This window comes from Ochotona curzoniae, unplaced genomic scaffold, assembly GCF_017591425.1.
Source record: "Ochotona curzoniae isolate NIBS_2020 unplaced genomic scaffold, NIBS_Ocur_1.0 scaffold_1037, whole genome shotgun sequence".
In the NCBI taxonomy this organism is placed as follows: Eukaryota; Metazoa; Chordata; class Mammalia; order Lagomorpha; family Ochotonidae; genus Ochotona; species Ochotona curzoniae.
In genome coordinates, this window is record NW_024467083.1 from 32,534,475 (window position 1) to 32,558,326 (window position 23,852).

The 23,852-nt window shown below is 43.6% G+C and overlaps 1 protein-coding gene across 26 annotated transcripts in view; it reads left to right on the plus strand.

The window, feature by feature from the left end:
* The first annotated feature begins 78 nt into the window (after positions 1 to 78).
* The window catches only part of UBAP2L (ubiquitin associated protein 2 like), a 48,810-nt gene continuing 25,036 nt past the window's right edge, over positions 79 to 23,852 (plus strand). For 4 of the 26 annotated variants that reach the window (XM_040999129.1, XM_040999133.1, XM_040999131.1 and 1 more), the window contains exons 1-9: positions 203 to 270; positions 4,125 to 4,254; positions 5,661 to 5,738; positions 6,280 to 6,390; positions 16,587 to 16,755; positions 17,197 to 17,292; positions 17,898 to 17,943; positions 20,038 to 20,150; positions 21,712 to 21,771. In XM_040999129.1, coding sequence (XP_040855063.1) covers positions 4,165 to 4,254; positions 5,661 to 5,738; positions 6,280 to 6,390; positions 16,587 to 16,755; positions 17,197 to 17,292; positions 17,898 to 17,943; positions 20,038 to 20,150; positions 21,712 to 21,771 — 763 coding nt within the window. In that variant the 5' untranslated portion in view covers positions 203 to 270; positions 4,125 to 4,164. Of the gene's footprint in view, positions 271 to 557; positions 638 to 4,124; positions 4,255 to 5,660; positions 5,739 to 6,279; positions 6,391 to 16,586; positions 16,789 to 17,196; positions 17,293 to 17,897; positions 17,944 to 20,037; positions 20,151 to 21,711; positions 21,772 to 23,852 lie in introns of those variants that run through there. The other 22 variants (XM_040999138.1, XM_040999144.1, XM_040999139.1 and 19 more) reach the window with 13 other exon arrangements.

A 23,852-nucleotide genomic window follows, 5' to 3' on the forward strand; every position in this document is an offset into this window, starting at 1 on the left:
ACGCTGGCGTGCGCGTTCCTGTACGCGTCACGTGACACCGCGACCGGGCCGGGGTAGGGGAGGGGAACGCAGGAAGGCAAGTGGGAGGGGGAAGGCGCGAGAGCGAGCGCGAGAGGGAAAAGGAGGGAGGGGGTGGGGAGGAGGGAGTCTGGTGTCACGTGACAGGGGCGGCGCGGCCCGGGGTGTCAGTGTGGAGGAGACTGAGGTAAAGTTGGGAGCGCAGCGGCGTTGGCGGCGGCGGCGGCGGCAGCGGCAGCGCGGCGGGGCCGGGTATTGTCCGCGGCCCCTTTAAATCCGCGATCCCCCCCCCTTTTACCCTCCCTCCTTTCTCCCTACCCCCGCCGGGCCCCCTCCCTCGGTGGGCCCCCCCGCGCCGTGTGCGCCCCACTGTCCGCCCCCCCACCTCCAGTTCTGCGAGCCCCGGCGGCCCCCCCCACCTCGAGTCGGCCGCCGCCGGAGGTTTTGTTTATGGTTGGGTTCGCGGCCTACTGGGCCGCGCTAGAGCCGGGGCCTCGATTTGGGAGCGTGGCCGGGGCGGGGCTTGGGGCAACCGGAGAGGGGGGCCATGCGGCTGGGGCCTGAGTGGGGGGGAGAGCGAGAAAGAGCGCGAGCGAGCGAGGCCTGGGCCCTGCCCAAGGTAGGGTCCTCTCCGTACCCTGTGCTGGAGGAGGGCCGCCTCCCTCTCCTACCCCTCTGCGGGCCTCCTCTGATCCGGATCCGGCCTGGTTTGGGGGTGGCGAGGGGTGAGGGGGGAGGGCGGGTGGTGGGGTGGAGCTGCCCCAAACTCCCCCATGTGGCCCTCAGTTTGGAGTGCGGAGGATTAATTTGTTCCGGGTGGGAGGTAGGGAGGCGATTGGCCCCGTGGGTTCCTGATGTGGCGCTGAGGGGGGTGAGCCTCCCATCCTCCACGCGTGGGCTCGCGTCCCCTCTCCGTTTCCAGGCTCTTTGTCATCTCCTCTTATTTCCTTTTCCTTCTTTCTCATCGACCCGGCTTTCGGGACATATTTTTGCCGCTGTCTTTGACTTCCCGTTGTCTCTACAGTAGTTTGGTGTATCCCAAACAATTACGATGTTATTTGGGAAGCTGGACGTGCGGCCCCCCCCAGCCCCCACAGGGTGTATGTTACGCTCGAGGAACGTCACTAAAGTGCTGGGTATTTGTTCACTCTTCTGATGGGGCAAGCATTCCAAATTTCTTCAGACCGTTCATGGTGTGGACAGTCCCTCCATTGCTTTGTAAACTGATGTCACAAACACCCAAGGAAGCAGCGTTTTCCACCTTTTCTTGAAGTGTAGCCACCTCAGGGGTAGGATGTTGGGGGAGAAACACCGCAGCCTAAGGCATTATTACCTTTCATATGAGCATTTTTGCCGTTGACTCTTGCCAAGTAGTAAATGGAGAAATTTTTGTTTTTGTTGTCTCCTCCCCATCCACCCTTCTTTGGAGATATTTGATGTGACTTGCTCAGAGGTGGTGAAGGGTGGGTGATAAACTAACGCTTGTGGAGAATTAAAACATTTTGGCTGGGCATCAGCTGAAAAACTGCCTTGAAATTTTGCCTCATTGTCCTTCAAGATTAGACTATCCTAAGGAGGATTTCCATTCCTGGGTGGGGAGTGTGGCTGGCCTGTAGTAATTGAAAGGCCTACACATTATGACTGTTGGATTTTGAAAGCTTCTACGAAGCCATCCTATCCGGGAAGTAAGCTTACTAGATTTAGCTGTGGTGGGGAACGGATGCAGGGGTCATTTCCACACAGCCTTCTAGAAACCCCAACTGTGCTGTCAGTGATTGCAAACTTTTCCCACCCCAGTCTAGCTTCAGAGTTTCTCAGTTTCTCAGATTGTAAGCTCCCTGAGGGCAGGAACCGAGTGATGATGCTTTTGTATTTCCTGAAGTATTGGACACATAACAGAGGCTTAAATAAATGCCAGTTATTGTTGTTATTTTTTTTTTCGGTAAAATTTCTCTGGCTATTTTTGAAATAGCTGGTTTTGACAATCTGGTGAAGGGCACACTTGTATTGAAACCTGGGTTGCTCCTGTGCAACTCTCCTGGTCCTCAGTGTTTCTCACCCCACTTCCCTTAAGTATTTTAATTCTCTGAGAAAGAGAAACTAAGATTCTGCAACCCCATCGTGAAGTCTGGGTATGTGACCCTGCTTGCTACTGAACGTCTGCCGACTGTGGGCCCTCCAGGACCAGACCACTTGGTTTTGACCTGTTGCTTGGTGATGTTCCTACTTACGTGGTGAAGTTGTGTAGTCACACGTTTCAAGGCACTTGTGAGAGGGAAAAAGAAGTTAACAGCAAAAGTGATGAGGGAGCTTTTCTCCCTTTTCCTGTTGAATTATGTGTCATTCAGATGACTGTAATGTATTTGCATCAGACTGGGTGATACATACAGCTTATACCTAGTCATGGAGTCTCATCCTCTATATTGATGTTACGTGTGAATTAGAAAGCAGTCAATGTGTATAAGTTGCAAGAATGGAGTAGAAATGACTATTAGAAGCCTTGTCTTAGAACCAATTTTAAATAAGTTTCTCTAAAGTCTTGATTCTTTCCGTCTCTTTCATTAATTTGGGTACTTAGTTAAATACTTGTTTTTGGAAACTGTGTGTTGAAACTTGACCATAGTGCCAGCCTGGGAAAATGGACTAATGTGTAACAAATAATGCTGCAGCAGCTTGAGATATTTGTATTACAGGCCTTTGTGTACACGTGTGTACAGGAGAAGTGAGGATTAAAAATCAGCTGTGCTGATGCTTATAGCATCTCTTGTTGATCATGTAAAATTCTTTGTTCTTAATGAGCACATCAAAAAGCAAAAATACAACCTATTGATATAACGTGGTGAATTTATCTTGAGGGAAGTTGGCTTTTTCTGTGCCATCCAAGAAACGGGTGAAATTTGCTTTGCTAATAATTAATCTTTGTACATACAGTTCCTTAGAAGTGCATGCTACCTCCCTCAATGCAGCAGTGTGTCCTGGACAGTCTAGAATAACTGTGAAGTTTTATTAATGAAAAATAAATGTAGACCAGAAAATATAACTGGTTCACTTTGGAAGGGAATAAAGCAATGCAAAATAACTATTTGAGCACTCCTTATTATATAATGAATGTCTTCATTGTTTCCTAAGTTCAGCAGCTGAGATTACATTACCAAGCAAAATATGAATGAAGGGAACTTGAGTTCAAGTTCAGTAGTATTAAAGCTTATTAGAAGTATTATAGCAAAAACTGTTCTGGTTTGGGGGAGACCCCTTTTAAAGACTCAGTTTGTCTCATTGGCATTAATGTCCCAAGTTCAGATGATTTTTCAGAAGCCTTTGAAATGAAACTGCTAGATGCTTTTGGTTTGGGACAAACTTGAGATTCCTTGTATACTAAGGTGTGTGGTGGGAGGTATTTACAATTCTGGTTTCTTGAAAATACAGTCCAGGAGACAAACAGAAGCAACTGGAAAAGCTGTGATTTGGGGTTATCAAAGAAACTGGAATTCTGGACACAGTCACTGGCACTAATACATAGATTTTTTTTTTTTTTTTTTTAACCAGTGTGTTAAGTCACAAAACAAAGGAGGCTAGAATTCAACTTGTCCTTTCTTAAACAGTAGAGGTCACATGCAATTTGTGTGAAACAGTTGTAAGACAGGTATGGCTGTTTCCTTAGGTTGAATGCAGCATTTTAAATTGTTATTTCTCTAATTGCCTTCTGAAAAGCCTTTGTTTCCTGTCTCTGCTGATTATCTGCCTTTTTGAAAAGACTTCAGATACTTTCACTTATTTGGAAGGCTTTTGATAACATTGTTTTACTTGCTGTAGTTGAAGGTTAAAAAGCAAGAATCTAGGGGACTAGTTACCAGATCCTCACCCTCACTTCTTTAAAGAAAAATTGATTTGTGCATGCTTTCTACATTTCTTGTTATACAAAAATAGATGAGTACCCATAGTTTCTGAAGGAATTTGTCAAACTAAGTATGTCCCAAGAGCAGGCAAGTCTTTTGGCTTGTCCCTTTGAAGAAATCAAAGTGTCTAGTGGTGGTGGTGGGGCGGTCAATGAAAGAAACATTTTGCCCACATTTAACACCTAAACTTTTTTTGTTTTAATCTTGCAGTATTCTACCTTGTAAATACTGTTATTTGTATATACTGTAAATGATGACGTCGGTGGGCACTAACCGAGCCCGGGGAAACTGGGAACAACCTCAAAACCAAAACCAGACACAGCACAAGCAGCGGCCACAGGTAAACCCCCGAGGGCTGGATCCCTGATAGCATTGCTTGCTGAATCTGGTCTCTGTGCTGTAAGCCATCATTCTTTGTTTTGGATTGTTGATTTAGCCTCTTTATTCCTGTTTTTTTTTTTTTTTTTCTTTTTTACCGTGGGGACCTGCTAACTGTTAGTGACATGCTGGGATGCAGCGTGATTCCCTTTGTTCAGTACTTCATTGTGAGGCTGAGCATTTGATTTGGGGTTCTAGATCTTCTACCTTGACATTGTTTTCACATTTATCCCTAGCCAGAGTTTATCTTTTTCTCTAACTTATCTATTATCTTCCTCTCTGGTCTCCTTGAGGCATTACCTGATTTTTCCTTTCCCATGAGGTGCTGGTACCTTTACTGTGTTCAAAATTAACAAATGAGACAGCCTAGAGCATTTAATTTAAGGAATGAATTAACTCTCAGGTACTGAGTTTGATTTAGATAGGATCTGTTTTCCATAACCAGTTTGTTGTTAATTGGTACCTAATGTGAATGAATTACTTCATGTGGCTATGGTCAGAAAAAACTGGCATGTTAGAACTTACTCTTTGTTCATTTTTCTTTAACTTGTGTATCCAAGTGATTTTTTTTAGTAACATTTTGATACCTAATCTCTGTTGGGGCAGTAAAATTCCTGGTATCTTATTAACTTACACTGGATACCCAGAAAATATGTTGAATCTAGTGTGGTCATTTGGCCTAGTAAGATACTGGCCATTTTAGAATACCTGGGTTTTGATTCCTGCCTTCAATTACTGATTCCAGCTTTCTGTTAACCTAGACCCTGGGATGCAGCAGTATGGCTCAGTTAATGGAGCTCCTGCTACCCACAGGGGAAATTGAGATTGACTTTGCAGTCTAGCCCAGCCTTTGCGGGCATTTGGGGGATGAGCCAGCAGATGGGACTCTTGTCTGCCTCTAAATTAAATAAATAAAAGTTTTGAAAAGAAATGCATTCATGCTATCCTTAGACTAAATCTTACAGTGTTTCCTGCCCTGGGTATAAGAGAGTGGCATTGATGGTTGTAGAAATATAAACAGAATTTGCACATAACTTTGCAAATGTGTTAGTTTGAGTTTAGGATGATGCTGTAATTTCCAGCATGAAGGCTCCCTTAACTATGAACATTGGCAGAAGTGCTCTCTGCCTGTCTTGTGATTGTCTAATGAATCCATGGCCGCTTCACTGTGTGCCTGTGTGTGCGTGTACGTGTGCGCGTGCGCATCTGTGTTTGATTTTACAGATTTAATCACCTTAAATGGTTCTTTGTTGCTTGGTCATTTGTAACAGGGAAAAGGATGCACTAGAGAGGGTATAGATTGACAGAATAGCTTCCTCTAAAGTGTTACACCCTGTTGATTACGCCTTCCTGATCTCAAATTCCTAGGCCACTGCAGAACAAATTCGACTTGCACAGATGATTTCGGACCATAATGATGCTGACTTTGAGGAGAAAGTGAAACAAGTGAGTATATCACGAATTTGCTGTCATCAGTGGGAAAAGATACCAGAGAGCTCTTCCATCACAGGTTAAAGCGTAAAATTCAGTATCAGATGCCCACTATGTTGAAAGAATTATGTGCTAAAATATGATAGTTAGGCCAATAAATTAGTTCTTTCATTGGATAGTCACCTTATTCAAAGGAATTTTATCTTTTAAACTTTGTTTATTGAATGATTTGGTTGATACCATTTTATAGCAAATTTGAGCAATTGTAGACTTCAGTAATGTGGAGATTCAGGGTATGACAAAGCCTGGGTGTTTGGGGTTTGGTTCTTAGGGTTTTGCTTCTTTTGAGGCTTAGTTGATTACTTAGTAAATGCTTTAGACCAAACTCCTAATCACAGGTTTTCATATTTTGATTTTGGAACCAGAATTCCAAAAATCTCTGTTTTGCATTTTTAAGCCTATTTCTTTATAGCCTAGCTTGTTATTTCCTCTCATCCTCTAGCTTTTGTGTGGAGTGTCAGGTTGTTTCTGATGGTTGCTGATCTTTCTCTTTCAGTTGATTGATATCACGGGCAAGAACCAGGACGAGTGTGTGATTGCTTTACACGACTGCAATGGAGATGTCAACAGAGCCATCAACGTTCTGCTAGAAGGAAACCCAGACACGGTAGAGTGCCTGTAATGAGTTCTAGAATGTGGGTGTTTGGTTGGGAGGCTAGTCATATCCTAAAAAGGCAAGTAGGGTAACTCACTTTAAAACAGAGTACCTTATCATCCAAAAAAAGGAGGAAACTTTTGTTGCAGATTGTTTCCTGCTGGTTGCAAATATTTAATATTTATGTATGTTATGTTCTAGTCATGTAGGGGTGGCAGCAGGGGGATTAATGAAGAAAAAAGATGAGATCAATCTTTTGTAATTGGACTGCAGTAATTTTGTTCCAGGAGAATGATTTTAAGTTTGAGTTGGATGTGCTATTTGATAGCCTTGTTTTCTAAATCATGGGGGATTTCTGCTTACCGTGTAACAAATTCACAGACTATACTATATTGCACTGTTTAGTGCTTCAACTATAGAAGCAAGCTTCATAGCATGTTTACCATCCTTAGAGATGGTAGGACTAATCCTGGGAGATCTATTTCCCTGGAAATTTATTTATTATTTATTTATATAGTTTATTTTTTTAATTGCAAAGTGAAATATACAGAGAAAGCTCTTCCATCTGAAGCTTCGCTCGCTAAGTGGTTGCAATAGCCAGTGCCACACCAATCTGAAGCCAGGAGCCCAGAATCTCTTCCAGGTCTCGCACTTGGGTGCAGGATCCCAAGACCTTGGGCTGTCCTCAACTGCTTTCCCAGGCCATAAGCAGGGAGCTGGATGGGGAGGGGGCTGCTGGGATTAGAAATAGCACACATATGGGATCCCAGTGCATTCAAGGCGAGGACTTCAGCTGCTAGGCCACCATGCTGGGCCCGTGCTGAAATTTTATTAAAGATTTGTTTATTTATCTGAAAAGCAGAGTAACAAGGAGTGTGAGCCAGAGAAGTCTTCTGTCTGCAGGTTTCCTCCCCAAATGGCTGCAGTGACTGAATTGGGCAGGGCTGAAGCCAGGAGCTACTTCTGAGTCTGCCACATGGTGACAGTGGTCCAAACACGAGGGTCTTCCTCTGCTGCTTTCAGGCTGTTAACTGGGAGCTGGATCAGAGCTGGGGCAGGAGGGACTCAAACTAGTGCCCATATAGATAGCTGGCCCCGGGAGCAATTGCTTTGCTTTAGCCACAACAGCTGCATGCCAGCTGCTTATCTGGAATTTGGGAAAGATTGATTAATCTCTTTGCTTCCCACTTACTAAGTGTTTTATTTCTGTACTTACCATTTTTTAAAAGATGTATTTATTTATATTAGAAAGTCAGATATACAGAGAGGAGGAGAGACAGAGAAAGATCATCCCTTCACTGATTGATTCCCCAGGTGGTCGCAACAGCCAGAGCTGAACCAGGAGCCTCCTCCGGGTTTCCCATGCAGGTGCAAGGTGCCAAGGCTTTGTGCTGTCTTTGACTGCTTTCCCAGGAGACAAGCAGGGAGCTGGATGGGAAGTGGGGTGGCCGGGACACAAACTGGCACCCATGTGGCGTCCTGGCACGTTCAGTGTGAGGACTTTAGCATCTAGGATGCTGCACTGGGCACTCTGTGTTTGTCTTAATACTAAGTCGTGATCTTCATGAACAAGGATCTGGAGCCTACTGTATTAATTAATCTTTGGGATGTTCCTGTGGAGCTTTCTAGAGAACCTTATGGTTTAGATGAACAGTGACTGATTTGAAGTCACTCATTTACTTGGCCTTACACTGGGGCTTTTGCTAAGGTAGATATCTACTCCCTAGAGATACAGCTTTCTGATGTTACAGTCACATCAGCTGAATGCCAGAGATTCATTAGCTTCAATGAGAGATTCCATTTGTTAATTAACTTCCCAAATGAACACAGCAGCCAGAGCTGGGTGAATCCAAAGTCAGGAGGTTCCTCCAGGTCTCCCAAATGTGGGGATGCTGGGGGCCCAGGGATTTGTGTCATGTTTGCTGCTTGTCCAGGTCCATTAGCAGGGAGCTGGATCACAAGTGGAGCAATCAGGACTCGATTTGGCATCCATATGTGATGCCAGTGTCACAGATGGAGGCCTATTTCACTGTGGCTTGGTGCCAGCCTCTGCTCCACTTTGGATCTAGCTTCCTGCTAACACATCCTGTAGGGCTGCAGATGGTGGCTCAAGTGCTAGAAAGCCTACCATCCATGAAATACTCTGGTGCAGAGTTCCTGGCTCCAACCTGGGCCAACTCTGATTATTGCAAGTATTTGAGGAGTGAACCAGCAGATGGAAGGTTGCTCTCTGCATTTTTTAAGTAATAAAAGCAAGCATTAAAAAAAAAAGATTTTGCTTCCCGATGTCGTGGCCTGTTGGCTAAAGTCCTCACCTGGAATGCACAGGGATCCCATATGGGCGCCGGTTCTAATCCCAGCAGCTCCACTTCCCATCCAGTTCCCTGCTGTGGCCTGGGAAGGTATTTGAGGACAGCCCAAAGCCTTGGGACCCTGCATGCACGTGGGAGACCCGGAAAAAACTCCATGCTCTTGACTCCAGATCGGCAGTTCCTGCTGTTGTGGTCACTTCGGGAGTGAATCATTGGATGGAAAATTTTCTTCTCTGTCTCTCCTCCTCTCTGCATATATCTGATTTTGCAATAAAAATAAAATAAGTCTTTAAAAAAGAAAAATTTTTTGAGGGTATTAGGGGGAGAAGTGGGACCAGACAATATTTTTGAGAAGTCTGAGTGTAAGTTTCTTTTCTATTTTTAAGATTTCTTGGTTTATTTTTTCTATTGGAAAGGCTACTTTAGAGAAGAAGAGAGACAGAGGAAGATCTGTTCTTTGATTCCCTCCCCAAGTGGCTGTAATGGCCAGAGCTGAGCCAACACAAAGCCAGGAGCCAGGAACTACTTTTTTTTTTTTTTAGAGTATAGACCTTATTTGTTTTTGTTTTTTTTTTTAAAAGATTTATTTATTTATTGGAAAGTCAGACATACAGAGAGGAGGAGAGACAGAGGAAGATCTTCCGTCCGATGATTCACTCCCCAAGTGAGCGCAATGGCCAATGCTATGCCAATCCGAAGCCAGGATCCAGGAACTTCTTCCGGGTCTCCCACACAGGTGCAGGGTCCCAAAGCTTTGGGCCATCCTGGACTTCTTTCCCAGGCCACAAGCAGGGAGCTGGATGGGAAGTGGAGCTGCTGGGATTAGAATTGGTGCCCATATGGGATCCTGGTACGTTCAAGGCGAGGACTTTAGCCGCTAGGCTACTAAGCCGGGCTCAGGAGCCAGGAACTTCTAACCTTCTCTCACAGGTTCAGGGTTCCAAGGCTTATAAGCCATTCCTCTACTGCTTTCCCAGGCCCTAAGCAGGGAGCTAGATAGGAACTGGTGCTTATATGGGATCCCAGTGGATACAGAGCAAGGATTTAGTCACTAGGCTATCACTCCAGGCTCCCCTTCTTCTTCTTTTTTTTTTTTTTTTAAACTTACTCATTTTATTTGCATGAGTTAGAGGAGAGAAAGCTCTTGCATCTCAGGGTGCACTTGGGACAGGTGATGGTTCAAGCACTTGAGTTCTTGTCATACATGTGGGAGACCTGCAAGGGTTCCTTGACTCTTTCTTTTTTTAAGATTTATTTTTACTATTTTTTTTATTGGAAAGGCGGATATACAGAGAGGAGAGACAGAGAGGAAGATCTTCCGTCCAATGATTCACTCCCCAAGTGAGCGCAACGGCCGATGCTATGCCAGTCAGAAGCCAGGAGCCTCTTCCGGGTCTCCCACGCGGGTGCAGGGTCCCAAAGCCTTGGGCCGTCCTCCACTGCTTTCCCAGGCCACAGGCAGGGAGCTGGAAGGGAAGCGGGGCTGCCGGGATAGAACTGGCGCCCATATGGGATCCCGGGCGTGCAAGGCAAGGACCTGAACCACTGCGCCATCGTGCCAGGCCCCTAGGGTTCCTTGACTCTTGATATTTGAAGAGTGAACCAGCAGGTGGAAGACCTCTTTCTGTTTGCTTCTCTTTCAGAGAGATAATAAATAAATTGAATTAAAACAATTTTTTCTTCAAAAGAAAAAAATATGGGGGATAAGTTTAAGATGGGGAATTAAGTTTCACCTCCTAGAAGGAATGTGTTTTAAAGTCAAACAGTATCAAAAAGGAAAAAATGCAGAATGTAGGCTTATGCCACAAATAATGAATTACTACAAAGGCAGCTGCCAGGATTGCTGGGTGTATTTGGGTGGGTAGGATCATATCAGGAAACTGCCAATGCCTTTGGGAAGGTCACAGTACTTACAGATCTCCTCTGGTGCCAGCAGCTGATGTGTACACAGGGGAGGGAGAAAGGTGACAGATTTAGCCACTTGCCAGGTTTTTAGACACAGGGACTTGAATGCCAAAAGCTGACTTTTTGAAAAAAAAAAAATTTTTTTTTTTAATCAGGCAGATTCATGGAGAGGAGAGAGAAAGCTCTTGGATCCACTGGTTCCATCCCAACATGGCTTCAATGGCCATAGCTAAGCTGATCTGACACCAGGATCCCATTCTGGGTCTCCCACAGGGTTTCATAATCCCCAGTACTTGCGCCACCTCCACTGCTTTCACAAATACCTTAGCAGGGAACTGGGTTGGAAGTTGAGCAGTGGAGATGTGAACCTGTGCCCAGATAGGATGCTGCTGCCATGGGTGTTGCTTTTACTGGCTGTGCGTATTGGCAGCCCCAGTTAACTTTTTTTTTTAAATATTTACTTTTACTGGAAAGGCAGATACACTCAGAGGAGAGACAGATCTTCTGTCTGCCGGTTCACTCCCCATGTGGCTGCAATAGCCAAAGCTGAGCCGATCCAAAGCCAGGAGGTCGGAGCTTCTCATTGGTCTCCCATGCGGATGCAGGGTCCCAAGACTTTGGGCCGTCCTCGACTGCTTTCCCAGGCCACAAGCAGGGAGTTGGATGGGAAGCAGAGTAGCCTGGACATGAACTGGCACCCACATGGGATCCCAGCAAGTACAAGCGTATGACTTTAGCCACTAGGCTACTGTGCCAGGCCCTGGAGCCAAGAACTTCGTTTGAGTCTCCCACATAGTACAGGGTCCTAAGACCTTGGGCCATCTCTGCTGCTTTCCCAGGGCGCAAACAGGGAGCTGGATGGGAAGTGAAGCAGTGGAGCAGCTGGGTTACAAACTGGCAGTCATATGGGATCCCGGGCATGCAAGGCAAGGATATTAGCTGCTAGGCTATCACACTGAGCCTTTTTTATTTGTTTGTTTTAAGATTTATTAATTTATTTTTATTGAAAAGACAGTTTGAAAGAGAGAAGGATAGACAGAAGAAAGATTGTCCATGTGCTGGTTCATTCCCCAAGTGGCTACAATGGCTGGAGCTGTGCTTGCTGATTTGAAGCTGGGAGCCAGGAGCTTCATCTATCCAAGGCCTAGAGCCATCCTTGACTGCTTTCCCAGATCGCAGCAGAGTTGTGAGTGGGAGGTGGAGCAGCTGGGATATGAAACAGCCCCCTTTTGGGATCCCCAGTGCATGCATGAGAATTTAGTCACTAGGCTGCCACGGCAGGCCTATTTTTTTTTTTTTTTTAATTTCAAAAAGCTAATGGAGATTCTTTAGAGATTGCAGGTACATTTCTATTAGTGTTTTCTTTAAAATATTTTGTTAAGTTATTTTAAATGCAGAGGTAGGGCGACACAGAGATCTTTCATCTGGTCCATTACACAAATGCCTGTCAGAATTGGGGTTGGATCAGGCCAAAGCCAGGAGCTTGTAACTCCCTCTGTTGTCTCTCATGGCTATGGGGATCTAGTACTTGGGTCATCTTGCTGCTGCTTTCCCAGGCGCTAGCAGGGAGCTAGTTCAGAAGTGGAGCAACTGGTTTGCAGGTGGCACCTGGTGTTGCAGGTGGCAGCTTAACCTGTTGTGCCATAATCCTGGAACCTCTGTTACAAACTTGTTTTTTTACTTTGAATTGTAAAACTTTATCGTAGTAAAATATGAGTGCTATTTTTACTTGAATCTTTTAAAAACTTATTACTTATGTTGGAGAGACAGAAGAATGAAAATCTCCTCAAATGCCTGCACTACCTGAAACTGGGCTAAGCTAGAACTCAGCCCAGGTCTGCCACATGTGTGACAGGGACCCATCTACTTGAGTCCTACATCGGGTGCTTCCCATGGCATACATTAAGAAGCTAGAGGGCCCGGCTTAGTAGCCTAGCGGCTAAAGTCTTCTTGAACATGCTGGGATCCCATATGGGTGCTCGTTCTAATCCCAGCAGCTCCACTTCCCATCCAGCTTCCTGCTTGTGGCCTGGGAAAGCAGTCGAGGATGGCCCAAAGCCTTGGGATCCTGCACCTGCATAAGAGACACGGAAGAGCTCCAGGCTCCTGGCTTCGGATCGGCGAGGCACCAGCTGTTGCGTCCGCTTGGGAAGTGAATCATGGATGGAAAATCTTCCTTTCTGTCTGTACTCCTCTCTGTATATCTGACTTTGCAATAAAAATAAAATAAATCCTTAAAAAAAAGCAGCAGTAGCTGGAATCGCAGGGACAAGTCTGGGACTTTATCCAGGCCAGACACTTTTATAGTGTTTTAAATGCTACACCAAATATCTGCCCACATTTTACCATCTTTACGGATTTAATTCACTAAAGTAAATCCATACATAATGTGTGTAACTGTTACCACTGTCCATTTCCACAATTTACTCATTACCTCAAACAAGAATTCTGTTACCATTAAGCAGTAACTCCCATTCATCATCCTCTGTGGCCACTAAAAATGTCTCTTATTTTTCATTTCTGTGAATTTTCCGATAGTAGGTACCTCAAATAAGAGAGAATCAAGCTTTATAGCTGTGGACCCTCCCTAGAGGTGGTAGGGCATATCTTTGGAGCTCTCTTAGTGTGGAATTTAAATAAGGTGCTTTTATCTCATAATTTACTTTTCACTTAATTGAGAATTCTGTTGCTGTACTTATCTTTGAACTGATTTGTAATCCTTTAACAATAGGGGACCTTTATTAATTTTTTGGATATTCCTGCCATGCTTACTAGAGAACTTTTTTTTTAAATTGGCTATGACCATTTTGAAATAATTTTTATCTATTCTTACAATGGGAACAGTGTGTAATGTTTTGAAACTGACTTATTTCACTTAGCATGATGTTCTTTTCTGTTTTTGAGAGGTTGAGTTACAGGGTACAGGGAGAGACAAAGAGATCTTCCAGATCTGCCTCTTGTTGGTTCTGTTCCCAAAGGCCGGAGCTGGCCCAAGGCACAGCCAGGAACTTCATCTGGGTTTCTGCGTTGCTGCACGGGTCCAAGCACTTGGCTGTCCTCTGCGGCATTCCCAGATGAATTAGCAGGGAGCTGTTGGAAGTGAAGCAGCCAGGTTTCAAACTGGTGCCCACATGGGATGCTGGCACCACAGGCAGCATCTTTACGTGATGTGTCACAACATTGGTCCCTAGCAATAAGGCTTTCAGGAAACATCCAAATAAATGCTGGTATAGTTCAGAATTTCATTCCTTGTTAAAAGTGATTGCTTGTTAAAAATGTGTATATTATATTTTACTTACTTATTAGTCCACTGACAGACACTCAAAAATTATGTGGACATAAGTTGTAGACTTAACACTTTCCCTAATGTTTTCTACATGCTTCCTTTAAAAGAAACGTTTTTTTTCACATTTTTCCGTATGACCATAATACTGTTAATAATGTTGAGAAGATAAATGAAAGTAAATACTGTGCTTCGTATTTTTTCAAGGTGTTACATTACTGTTTTTTTTCTCAAGTTTTATTTTTTATTGGAACATTAGGTTTAGAGAGGGGAGGAAAGACAGAGAGAAAGTGTCTCCGTCCACTGGTTGACTCCATGAGTGGCTGCAGTGGCTAGGGTTGAGCCAGTCTTAGGCCAGGAGCCAAGAGCTCACTCTGGGTCTCCCATGTGGGTGCAGGTTCCCAAGGCTTTGGGCCGTCCTTGACTGCTTTCCCAGGCCACAGGCAGGGAGCTGGATGGGAAGTGGGGCAGGCAGGATATGAATCAGTACGTATCTGGGATTCTCGGTACATGCAAGGCGAGGATTTAGGCACTAGGCTACTGCACTGGGCCCTCACATTACTGTTAATGAGCTTCATTGCCATGGTTTTGAGCTAAATAGTAACTAAGATTGTAAAGATGTGGGGTTCAGTGTTTGGTGTGGCCGATAGCAGGCCTACCGGAATGCTTGTCATGCATGTTGGAGTGTGTGGGCTGGATTCCTGGGCTTCCTACTGATGTGCACCTTGAGGGGCAGTAGGGAAGGACTCCAGTGGCTGGTTCCCTGCTGCCCACTGCAGGCCTGAACTGAGTGCCCAGCTGCTGGCTCTGGTCTGGCCCAGTTCTTGGGGTTGTAGGCATTTGAAGAGTAAGCTAGCAGGTGGGAACTATTTTGTGTCTGTGTCTGCCTCACATAAATAAATAAATAAATTTACAAGCAAAAGGCATTTTTCTTGATGTTCCTTCTGGTGCATTTGTGTAGGTATTCTGCAAGGTTAGTATGCTTTTGAAACTTACAAAGCTCATTTTCCTGTGTAAACAGTTTGTGAGGATGTTTAGCTTATTTTCCTTACCGCAGGTTTTCTCTCCTGAAATGTAAACTGTCAGGGACATATATATGTAGTGCATCACATTGTAATGACAGCAGACGGCATAAGTGATGGTGGAGCAGTTGGTTATAGCATATGGTCCACACATGGCTGGTGGTGTTTCTCAGGCATTATTGGTAGGCTGCACACTACTGTATTCCAGTTTGGAAGGTAAATTGGGTTGTAGCATCAGTTTAAGACTATAGGGAGAGATTCCTATTGTAGCATAGTTGGTAAAGCCTCCCTCCTTTGACACCAGCTTTCCTCATGGATGTGGGTTCATATCTCAGCTGTTTTGCTTCTGATCCAGCTCCTGCCTGTGCCCTGGGAGAGCAGCAGAAAATGGCCCAAGTGCTTGAGCTGTTGCCTCCCACATGGAAGATTTGGATGAAACTCCTGGCTTCTGGCTTCAGCCAGCCTAGTTATGGCCATTGTGGCCATCTAGAGAGTGAGCCAGTGGATGAAGGGTCTCTGTCTCGCTTCCTTTCTCTCTATTGACAGATTAGACATTCAGATGTGTCACTCAATACTTAACAGCAACAACAGAAAGAAATTAGGGGAAACATTGTGGGTAAAATTTGATGGAAAGCTTTCTATAGCTCAATATGTTTCATGGTCATTTAAATAAAATTGTGTGTGTGTGAAAGAGAGAGAAAGCAAATGAGTGAGAGAATCCTCTTGAATTCATGGGTTTCTTCAGAGAATATGCTAAAGGGTCAAAATGATGCTCATTCTTTCTGGATTCATGGGTAACTTGAAATTTTTAAGAATGCTATTTTCTTTAAGACCTTTTCCTTTCAGGCTGGTGTGTTGTTGCGTGTTAAGCTACCATCTGCAGTGTGAGCATCCCATATGGTTGCTTGTTTGAGACCTGGCTGCTCCGTTTTGTTAATGTGCCTGTGAAAGCAGTGGAGGATAGTCTGAGCACTTGAGGTTCTATACTCAGACCTGGAAGGGTCTCCTGGCTCCTTGCTTCAGGCTGGTGTAGCCTTGGTTGTTGGGGACATGTCGGGAGTGAACCAGTGGATAGAAGTTCTTTGTTTCTGTCTCTCCATCTCCTTGTAACTATTTCAGATAAATAAAATTAATCTTTAAAATGAGTAAGTATTTTTTCACCTTTTTTTTTTTTTTTTTGAAATAGAGATCTATTCTCTTTCTTGTTCATTCTCCAAATTACTAAAACAGTCAAATCTGAATCCAAATGCTTGGAATGTCATCTGGGTCTTCCATGCAGGTGGCAGGGACCCAGGGATTTGAAACATTACCAACAGCTTTCCTTTCTTAATGTGTGTATTAGCATCCTTGGAAGTAGGATAGCCAGGAATTGAACTTGGCACTCATCAGTAGGGTTTCAGGTGGTTGTAAGTGGTGCCTGCATTGTGTCAGATGCCTGCTGCTCAGTTTTTTTTTTTTCAAGTCCAGAAAACACCTTGAAAGGTAGGGACCAGTAACTAGGTACTTTGACTGACTGAAAAAACTAAACTGGTGGAGGTTTTGGTGATTATCAGGGAAATGGTCTCTGCAATCTTTGTGATGGAAGTGTTCCAGAAGCCAGGAGAATGGCTAAAGCAATCAGCTGTGCTAGTTTGTGTGTCCTGACTGCAGTCCCTGTTGGTTAGATGTGCATGTTCTGTCCTTCAGCATTCCTGGGAGATGGTCGGGAAGAAGAAGGGAGTCTCGGGCCAGAAGGATGGTGGGCAGACGGAACCCAATGAGGACGGCAAAGAGAACCGAGACCGGGACAGAGACTACAGTCGGCGACGCGGCGGACCGCCCAGACGGGGGAGAGGTGCCAGCCGTGGACGAGAGTGTATGCATGGGGCCTTATCAAAATCAGCTGTGGGTCCCTCATGTCTAGACTCGAAGGATGTGACAAGGCCCTGTTCATCAGGACCAGGAGCCGTTATGTCATCTCTTTGCTTTTCCTAGCTGCTGGGAGACCTTGGCATCATTTTTGCCCCTTTTTTTCTTTTTTTTTTTTTTCTTTTTTTTTTTTTTGCTAACTGTCATCAGTTTGGCATAAAATTACCCTGTAGTCACTTGTAAAGTGATTCAGTGATTTAACTTTAAAGCTGTCTGTTGTGGCTCATCACTGTTCCCCCAGTAACCCTCATCTCATCCTTCCAGCTCACTTGGTCTTCAGTTTTTGTCTTTTCAATATCATATTACAAGCATTTATGTGTCTGTAAATATTCTATTGACTCTTCTTGGGCCATCTGTGGTTTTTGTTTTTGTCTGCTTTATATTTCAGTTCGAGGTCAGGAAAATGGATTGGATGGCACCAAGAGTGGAGGGCCGTCTGGAAGAGGCACAGAAAGAGGCAGAAGGGGTCGTGGGCGAGGCAGAGGTGAATAGTTTGTGGAGGGGATGGGTACTGGTGGCGGGGGTGGGAGGAAAGTTCTCTAGGGCTCTTTCACTTACTTAAGGTTTATTTTTATTTGAAAGAGTTACAGATACGGGAAGAGAGGTCTTCCATCCACTGGTTCATTTCTTAAATGGCTGCTGAAGCCAGGCGCGTCTTTTGAATCTGCCACTTGATTCAAGGGCTCTACTTGGGCTGTTCTTGTGCTCCTTTCCTAGGCACGTTAATAGGGAGCTGCGTCAGCAGTGGGGCAGCCAGGACTTGACTCGGCACTCATACAGGATGCTGGCACATGTACAGAAACTTTACCTGCTGTGTCATTTCTCCTGACTGCTGACTTTGGCCTGGCCCAGTCCAGGCATTTGGTGGCCATTTGGAGAATGAACCAGCAGATAGAAGATCTATCTTCTTTACATTTTGCCTTTTGAATAAATGAAAGGAAAATTTTGAAAATTGTCCCACTTTATTAAATGATGTGATGCACGGGATTGTGAGAAAGAATATCTGAAGTTAGCTACTTACTATCTGGAGCTACCTTTGCTGGTTAGGTGGTTTTACACTGATTTCTAAAATACTTTTTCTCTTAATAGGTGGCTCTGGTAGGCGAGGAGGAAGGTTTTCTGCTCAAGGAATGGGGTAGGTTTCGTTGATACAAATTCTCCTTGTGCCCACTCTCCTCTATTCCCCCACAAACCACCCTATACAGCCTTAACAAAATGTGGTTGGAGTGTTTTTCTACACTAGCTAGTCATAATCAGGTACGAATTTAGGACTGCCTTTTTAGGCATATGCATTTATTACTCTGTTTACTATTGTGACAGCTTCATTTGGATGCATTTTTTCTGTTTTGTTAAAGTATGGTAAATGTGAACATAGCAGATAAAGTCCTCACCTTGATCCTATATGGGCGCCGGTTCTAATCCCAGCAGCCCCGCTTCTCATCCAGCTCCCTGCTTGTGGCCTAGGAAAGCAGTCGAGGATGGCCCAAAGCCTTGGGACCCTGCACCCATGTTGGAGACTCAAAAGAGTCTCTGGACTTCTGGCTTCGGATGAGCCCAGCTCTGGCCATTTCGGTCCCTTGGGGAGTGAATCATCAGACAGAAGATCTTTCTCCCTGTCTGTCCTCCTCTCTGTATATCTGACATTTCAATAAAAATAAATATAAATCTTTCAAAAAATAATGTGGTAAATGTTAGTCAAGATTATATTGTAGCATTTTGGGTAGACTGGTAAGTCTGAAAAAAAATAGACACCATATAGAATCAGAATAGGGCCATCACTGGAATATGCTGATGAGGAGAAAGTTAAGATTCTTTTCTTTTTTTTTTTTTTTTTTAATTTGGAAGAATTACAAAGACGAAGAGGTAGAGATTTTTTTCAAAGATTTATTTATTTATTTATTTTTAAAGATTTATTTATTTTCATTGCAAAGTCAGATGTACAGAGAGGATGAGACAGATGAAAATCTTCTGTCCGATGATTCACTCCCCAAGTGACCGCAATGGCCAGTGATGCGCCGATCTGAAACCGGGAACCAGGAACTTCTTCTGGGTCTCCCACATGGGTGCAGGGTCCCAAGGCTTTGGGCCGTCCTCTATTGCTTTCCCAGGCCACAAGCAGGGAGCTGGATGGGAAGTAGAGCTGCTGGGATTAGAATTGGTGCCCATATAGGATCCTGGTGCGTTCAAGGCGAGGGCTTTAGCTGCTAGGCTATGCATGGGGCCCTCAAAGATTGGTTTTTATTGAGTCAGATATACAGAAAGGAGAGACAAAGATCTGATATACTGCTGATTTACTCCTCAAGTGGCTGCAACAGCCAGAGCTGAACCAATCCAAAGCCACAAGCCAGGAGCGTCTTCTGGGTCTCCCACGCGGGTGCAGGTTCCCAAGGCTTTGGTCCATCCTTGATTGCTTTCCCGGACCAGAGTCAGGGAGGTAGATGGGAAACGATGCTGCTGGGACATGAACTGCAGTGCCCATATGGGATCCCGGCATGTGCAAGGTGAGGACTTTAACCACTAGGCTACCTTGCCTGGCCCAAGACAGAGATCTTTCATTTGCTAGTTTAGTCCACAAATGGCTCCCATGGTTGGGGCTGAGAAAGGCTAATACTAGGAACCCAAAACTCCTGGAATTCTTAGATTATTTTAATTTTTTTGAAAGATTTATTTTTTAAAAAAATCTTTCAAAAAAATTGGAAGATCTTCCATCTGTTGATTCACTCCCCCAAGGGACCGAAATGGCCAGAGCTGAGCCAATCCAAAGCCAGGAACCAGGAGCTTCCTTCAAATCTCCTACATGGGTGCAGGGTCCCAAGGCTTTGTACTGCCCTTAACTGCTTTCCTAGGCCTCAAGTAGGGAGATGGATGAGAAGTGGGGCAGCTGGGATTAGAACTGGTGCACATATGGGGTCCTGATGGATGACTTGCAAGGTGAAGACTTTAGCCACTAGGTTACTATGCCGGGCCTGCTCCAGGAATTTACATGGGTATTCGGGCCATCCTTCCCTGCTCTCCCAGACCATTCATAGGGAGCTGAATTTCATGTGCAGCAACTGGGACTCAACCTGGTATCTATTTGTGGTGCTGGTGCTACTGGCCTTGGCTTTATCCCCTGTACTACAGCATGGTCCTTATTGCCCCTCTTCAAGTTAATATTTGCAGAGGCTGCTGGTAGGTCAGAGGCTCTTTTAGACGTTGTTGTTTAGTTTTGCTTGGTTTTGTTTTTCAGAACCTTCAACCCTGCTGATTATGCAGAGCCATCCAATACTGATGACAATTATGGCAATAGTAGTGGCAGTACGTGGAATAACACTGGCCACTTTGAACCAGATGATGGAACAAGTGAGTTAAATTTTATTTAGCTTATATTTACATTTTAAAAAGTAGAATACTGTTTGGGTATCGCTAGGCTGGTGACTTAATGACTGTGCATTGTTGCTTTGCTTGTAAGCACATCACACATCTGTTTCACTTGATCTCATTACCCTTCCAAGCAATAAATATTGAATTAGGAGTTGGAAATTTGCTAGTATTTGAGCTCAGATTTGCTTGACTCCGAAAGAGTGCTCTTGGGTTATCTGAGAGGGCTTTAAAAATTTCGTGGAAATAAAGAATTAGCTGAACTCCATATGGATTTCCTAATGTTTCTATTGGAGTATCTTTGGCTTTTGAAAGGATTTCCAGAGCTAGTTAGGCCTCTGCTTGTAGAAATAAACAGCGCTCAAAGTCCACGCCTCACGTATTTGCTCGTGGTACTGAGATAGGACTATTTTTTTTCCCCCTTTCTGTTTTGGGAGACGTTATTATCTGAGCAAGAAAAAAATCTTTCCAAGCTCTGTCAGTCTAGGGGATTTGGATAACCTTGCTGCTTACGTCTGAGTACAGTGTAAGTATATGAGATACATTAGGCTTGTGGGATACAGCGTGATGTATTTAGGGGTAAATGGTATGTGTTGACTTTAATAAGAACAAATCTGAGCTCTGGCTTCTTGTGTAATGACTACCTCCTCTTGACTGAACCAGCACATTGAAGCCTTAACTCCTGTGCACTTAAACCTGCCATGTCCCCTTTCCAATGATCCATGATCTGTTTTTTTGGGTCTTTAGGAGGATCTCTTGTACAAAGAACCTTACCTACTGCACAAGATGTTATGCTTTAGATTCTGAGTATCACCTGCTTTTGATTGACCAAGTTGCTACCGCAAATTCATTTTTTTAATATTTCCCATGGGTGAAGTTGACTTACTGACAAGATAGATGAATTTAATTTCCCACCCTCTGGCCATGAAATGCCCTGTTCTTACTCTACTTTTGAGGCATTCAAGCTTCTCTTGAATAATCTGATGGTTTTGCAAAGGCTGTAGTAGCAGTACCAGTGACAAGTTAGTGTTTCTAGACTGGAGTTTGTTCTTTGGGTACTTGACTTTTTATCTTTGGCCAGAAGAGGTGATGGAAATTAAGGGATTTCTTCTTACTTGGGAATAGAAAATCAGGTATGTGGTCCTAGTCTTTAGAGTTAGATGTCTTCAGCAGTGGTCTGGTTAGAAAGTTACAGAAGAGTGACATGTGATTGTGCTGAATAGAGAGAGGACCCTATTTGGAAGTCTGGAATCAGAAGTAAGTGTTCTGTAGTTGAGTGAAACTACCCGCAGTGCTGCTAATCTGCTGGATGCAGTTTTCATTCCCATCATTGTTTCATAATGTGAACATATAACTTCATGCCTGATTTCTTGTGTTTTCATGATAGCCAACTTCAAATTCCCCTTTTAATTTAAAAATAAATTTAAACCTACACTTAAAATATCCACAGGTACAGTAGGAATTATGTCTTGGGGGCAGATGTTCTTATTCACAAGCAAAATTTCATCGGTTGTTTTTTCTTTTCTTTTCTTTTTTGTTTCAGGACTTGATTTCATTGGGGTTGAGGGGTCAAATTATCCCCGAAAATTTGAGACTGCTCCTGGTATGATACATCCAGGCGCCTAACTGCCCCGGATATTTTTATAGATTTTTATGAGTTTGAATATCTGTGGATATGTCATTTTTCTTTGTTTTTCCTCCTTCTGCTTTTTCCTTTTATTTTCTGTGCCCATTTTACATCCTTACAATTCTGTTTCTTTAATGAATGTTTGACACTGACATTGCCTGCTCTTTGCTGATGACATCCTTGATCTGTTAGATCCTCTCCATCATCCTGTTCCTTCATGCTTCCTCAACACTGCTCTCTGTCAGCCATTACCATACTATCTATGTAAGGATATATCAAGGAGGAGGCTGCAATTTTCGTTTCTAACACAGTTATAATCACCAGAGTACAAAAAAAAAAAAAGGATTCTTGACATAGTGAAGCCGAGTTAAGATAACCCCTTAAGTCAGTTCTGACTCTGAGTCTGTGTTAAGTGCTTACTCATCTCAGGTTACCATTTAGTCAGGACAGATATCAATTAGAATCACTGGAGAGGAAGAGAAGAGTGTGGTCTGTAACTTGTCTAGACAGAGATTGGACTTTGCTTTGGAAAACATTGTCATTATTAAGTGGTTTGGAATTTTCCCTGCTTCAGTTTTAAGATGTTCCTGGAAAAGATTATAAATGCTATGTTTTTTCCTTTAGGAAATAAAATTTTTCATTGTTAAGAGTTTAGAAAGAATTTTAGCTAGTTTCTAGATATTGAGTGTTTTTTTCCAGTGACAGTGAAATAGCTGAATGCCAGATATCTGTTTTTCTTTTTCTTTCATTTTTCTCTTTTTTTTTAATCTTTAAATATTTATTTGAGCGGCAGAGTTAGAGACTGAGAGAAATTTTATCTGCTCGTTCACTGCCCAAATTGCTGCAATAACCAGACTGATACAGGTCAAAATAAGGAATGTAGAACTCTGAGTCTCCTGCATGGGTGACAAGGATTCAAGAACTAGGGCCATCTGCTGCTGCTTCTCCAGGCGGATTAGCAGGGAGCTGGATTGGCAGCAGAACAGCCAGGACTTGCACCAGCACATCATACTTGGTGCTGGTGTTGGTGCTTGCTTACTCACTGTGCCACAGATGGGCTGTTTTTTCATTCTTGTAACTTTCGCCATTTGAGAAGGATCACTTAACATATACTTTGCTAGAAAAGAAAACAGGAGCTGTCATTGTGCCCTCTCTACAGCTAAGTTCTTGATGTGATCTTTTGGTTGAAGTGAAGAATTCTGGTTGGAAATTCTCACCCAAATTTCTTAATAAAGACATTTTCCCTTTCTGAAGTTGTGTGCATGTGTGCATACACGCACACACACACACACACACATATTTATATATATATACATGAAGTGAAAAGGGATAGTGGGAGGTTCTTTGATTGCTTAATGCCTTCTCTTATAGAGGCTAATATCCCAACTTAGAACTTGAAGGGACTATGTACCTCCGTTGTTCCTGCCATGGCTTTGACTGTTTAAAGCTCATGTTCTGAGTGACTAGGATTAGGATGATAGCAATAATTTATATTTCATTGTTTTGGTCTCAGCTAGTATATCCTTTAAAGACTAGATACTCTGGCAATTTCCTGAGTTACCTGGTTAAATCAATAAGATGTATAAACTTGCCGAGTATGCACTTTTTACTCAATTCCAATAGCAAATATTTGTCAGAGCCCTCCTTTTGGGGTTCAGTCCCATCTTTTCATTGCTGTTTTTCTAGCTTCTCTTGCTATTGTTAATGCCATTTTGGATTGTAGATTTTTAATTTTACACCATGTAATAGATGTAGTTTGCATGATCTGAATTAAATTGGGTGCTGCCATTTCACTGAACTGGTTAACAAGTTAGAACACCGAGCAAGCGCTTTAAAAAATACTGCTTCAAGCATTGGGACGTTTGCTCTATCTTTGGTCTTCTGCTTCATTTCTCTGATGTTAGAGCTATCTAACAAAAACTGAAAGTAGCTGTGAAATAACCTTATTATTAAAACCTTGGTGCTTTGCAGTGTCCCTTTCTAAAGAGTTTTCCTACATTGCAAGTGCAGGAATTAATTCTGATTACTAAACTCTGGTCATATTATTGGCTGCCAAA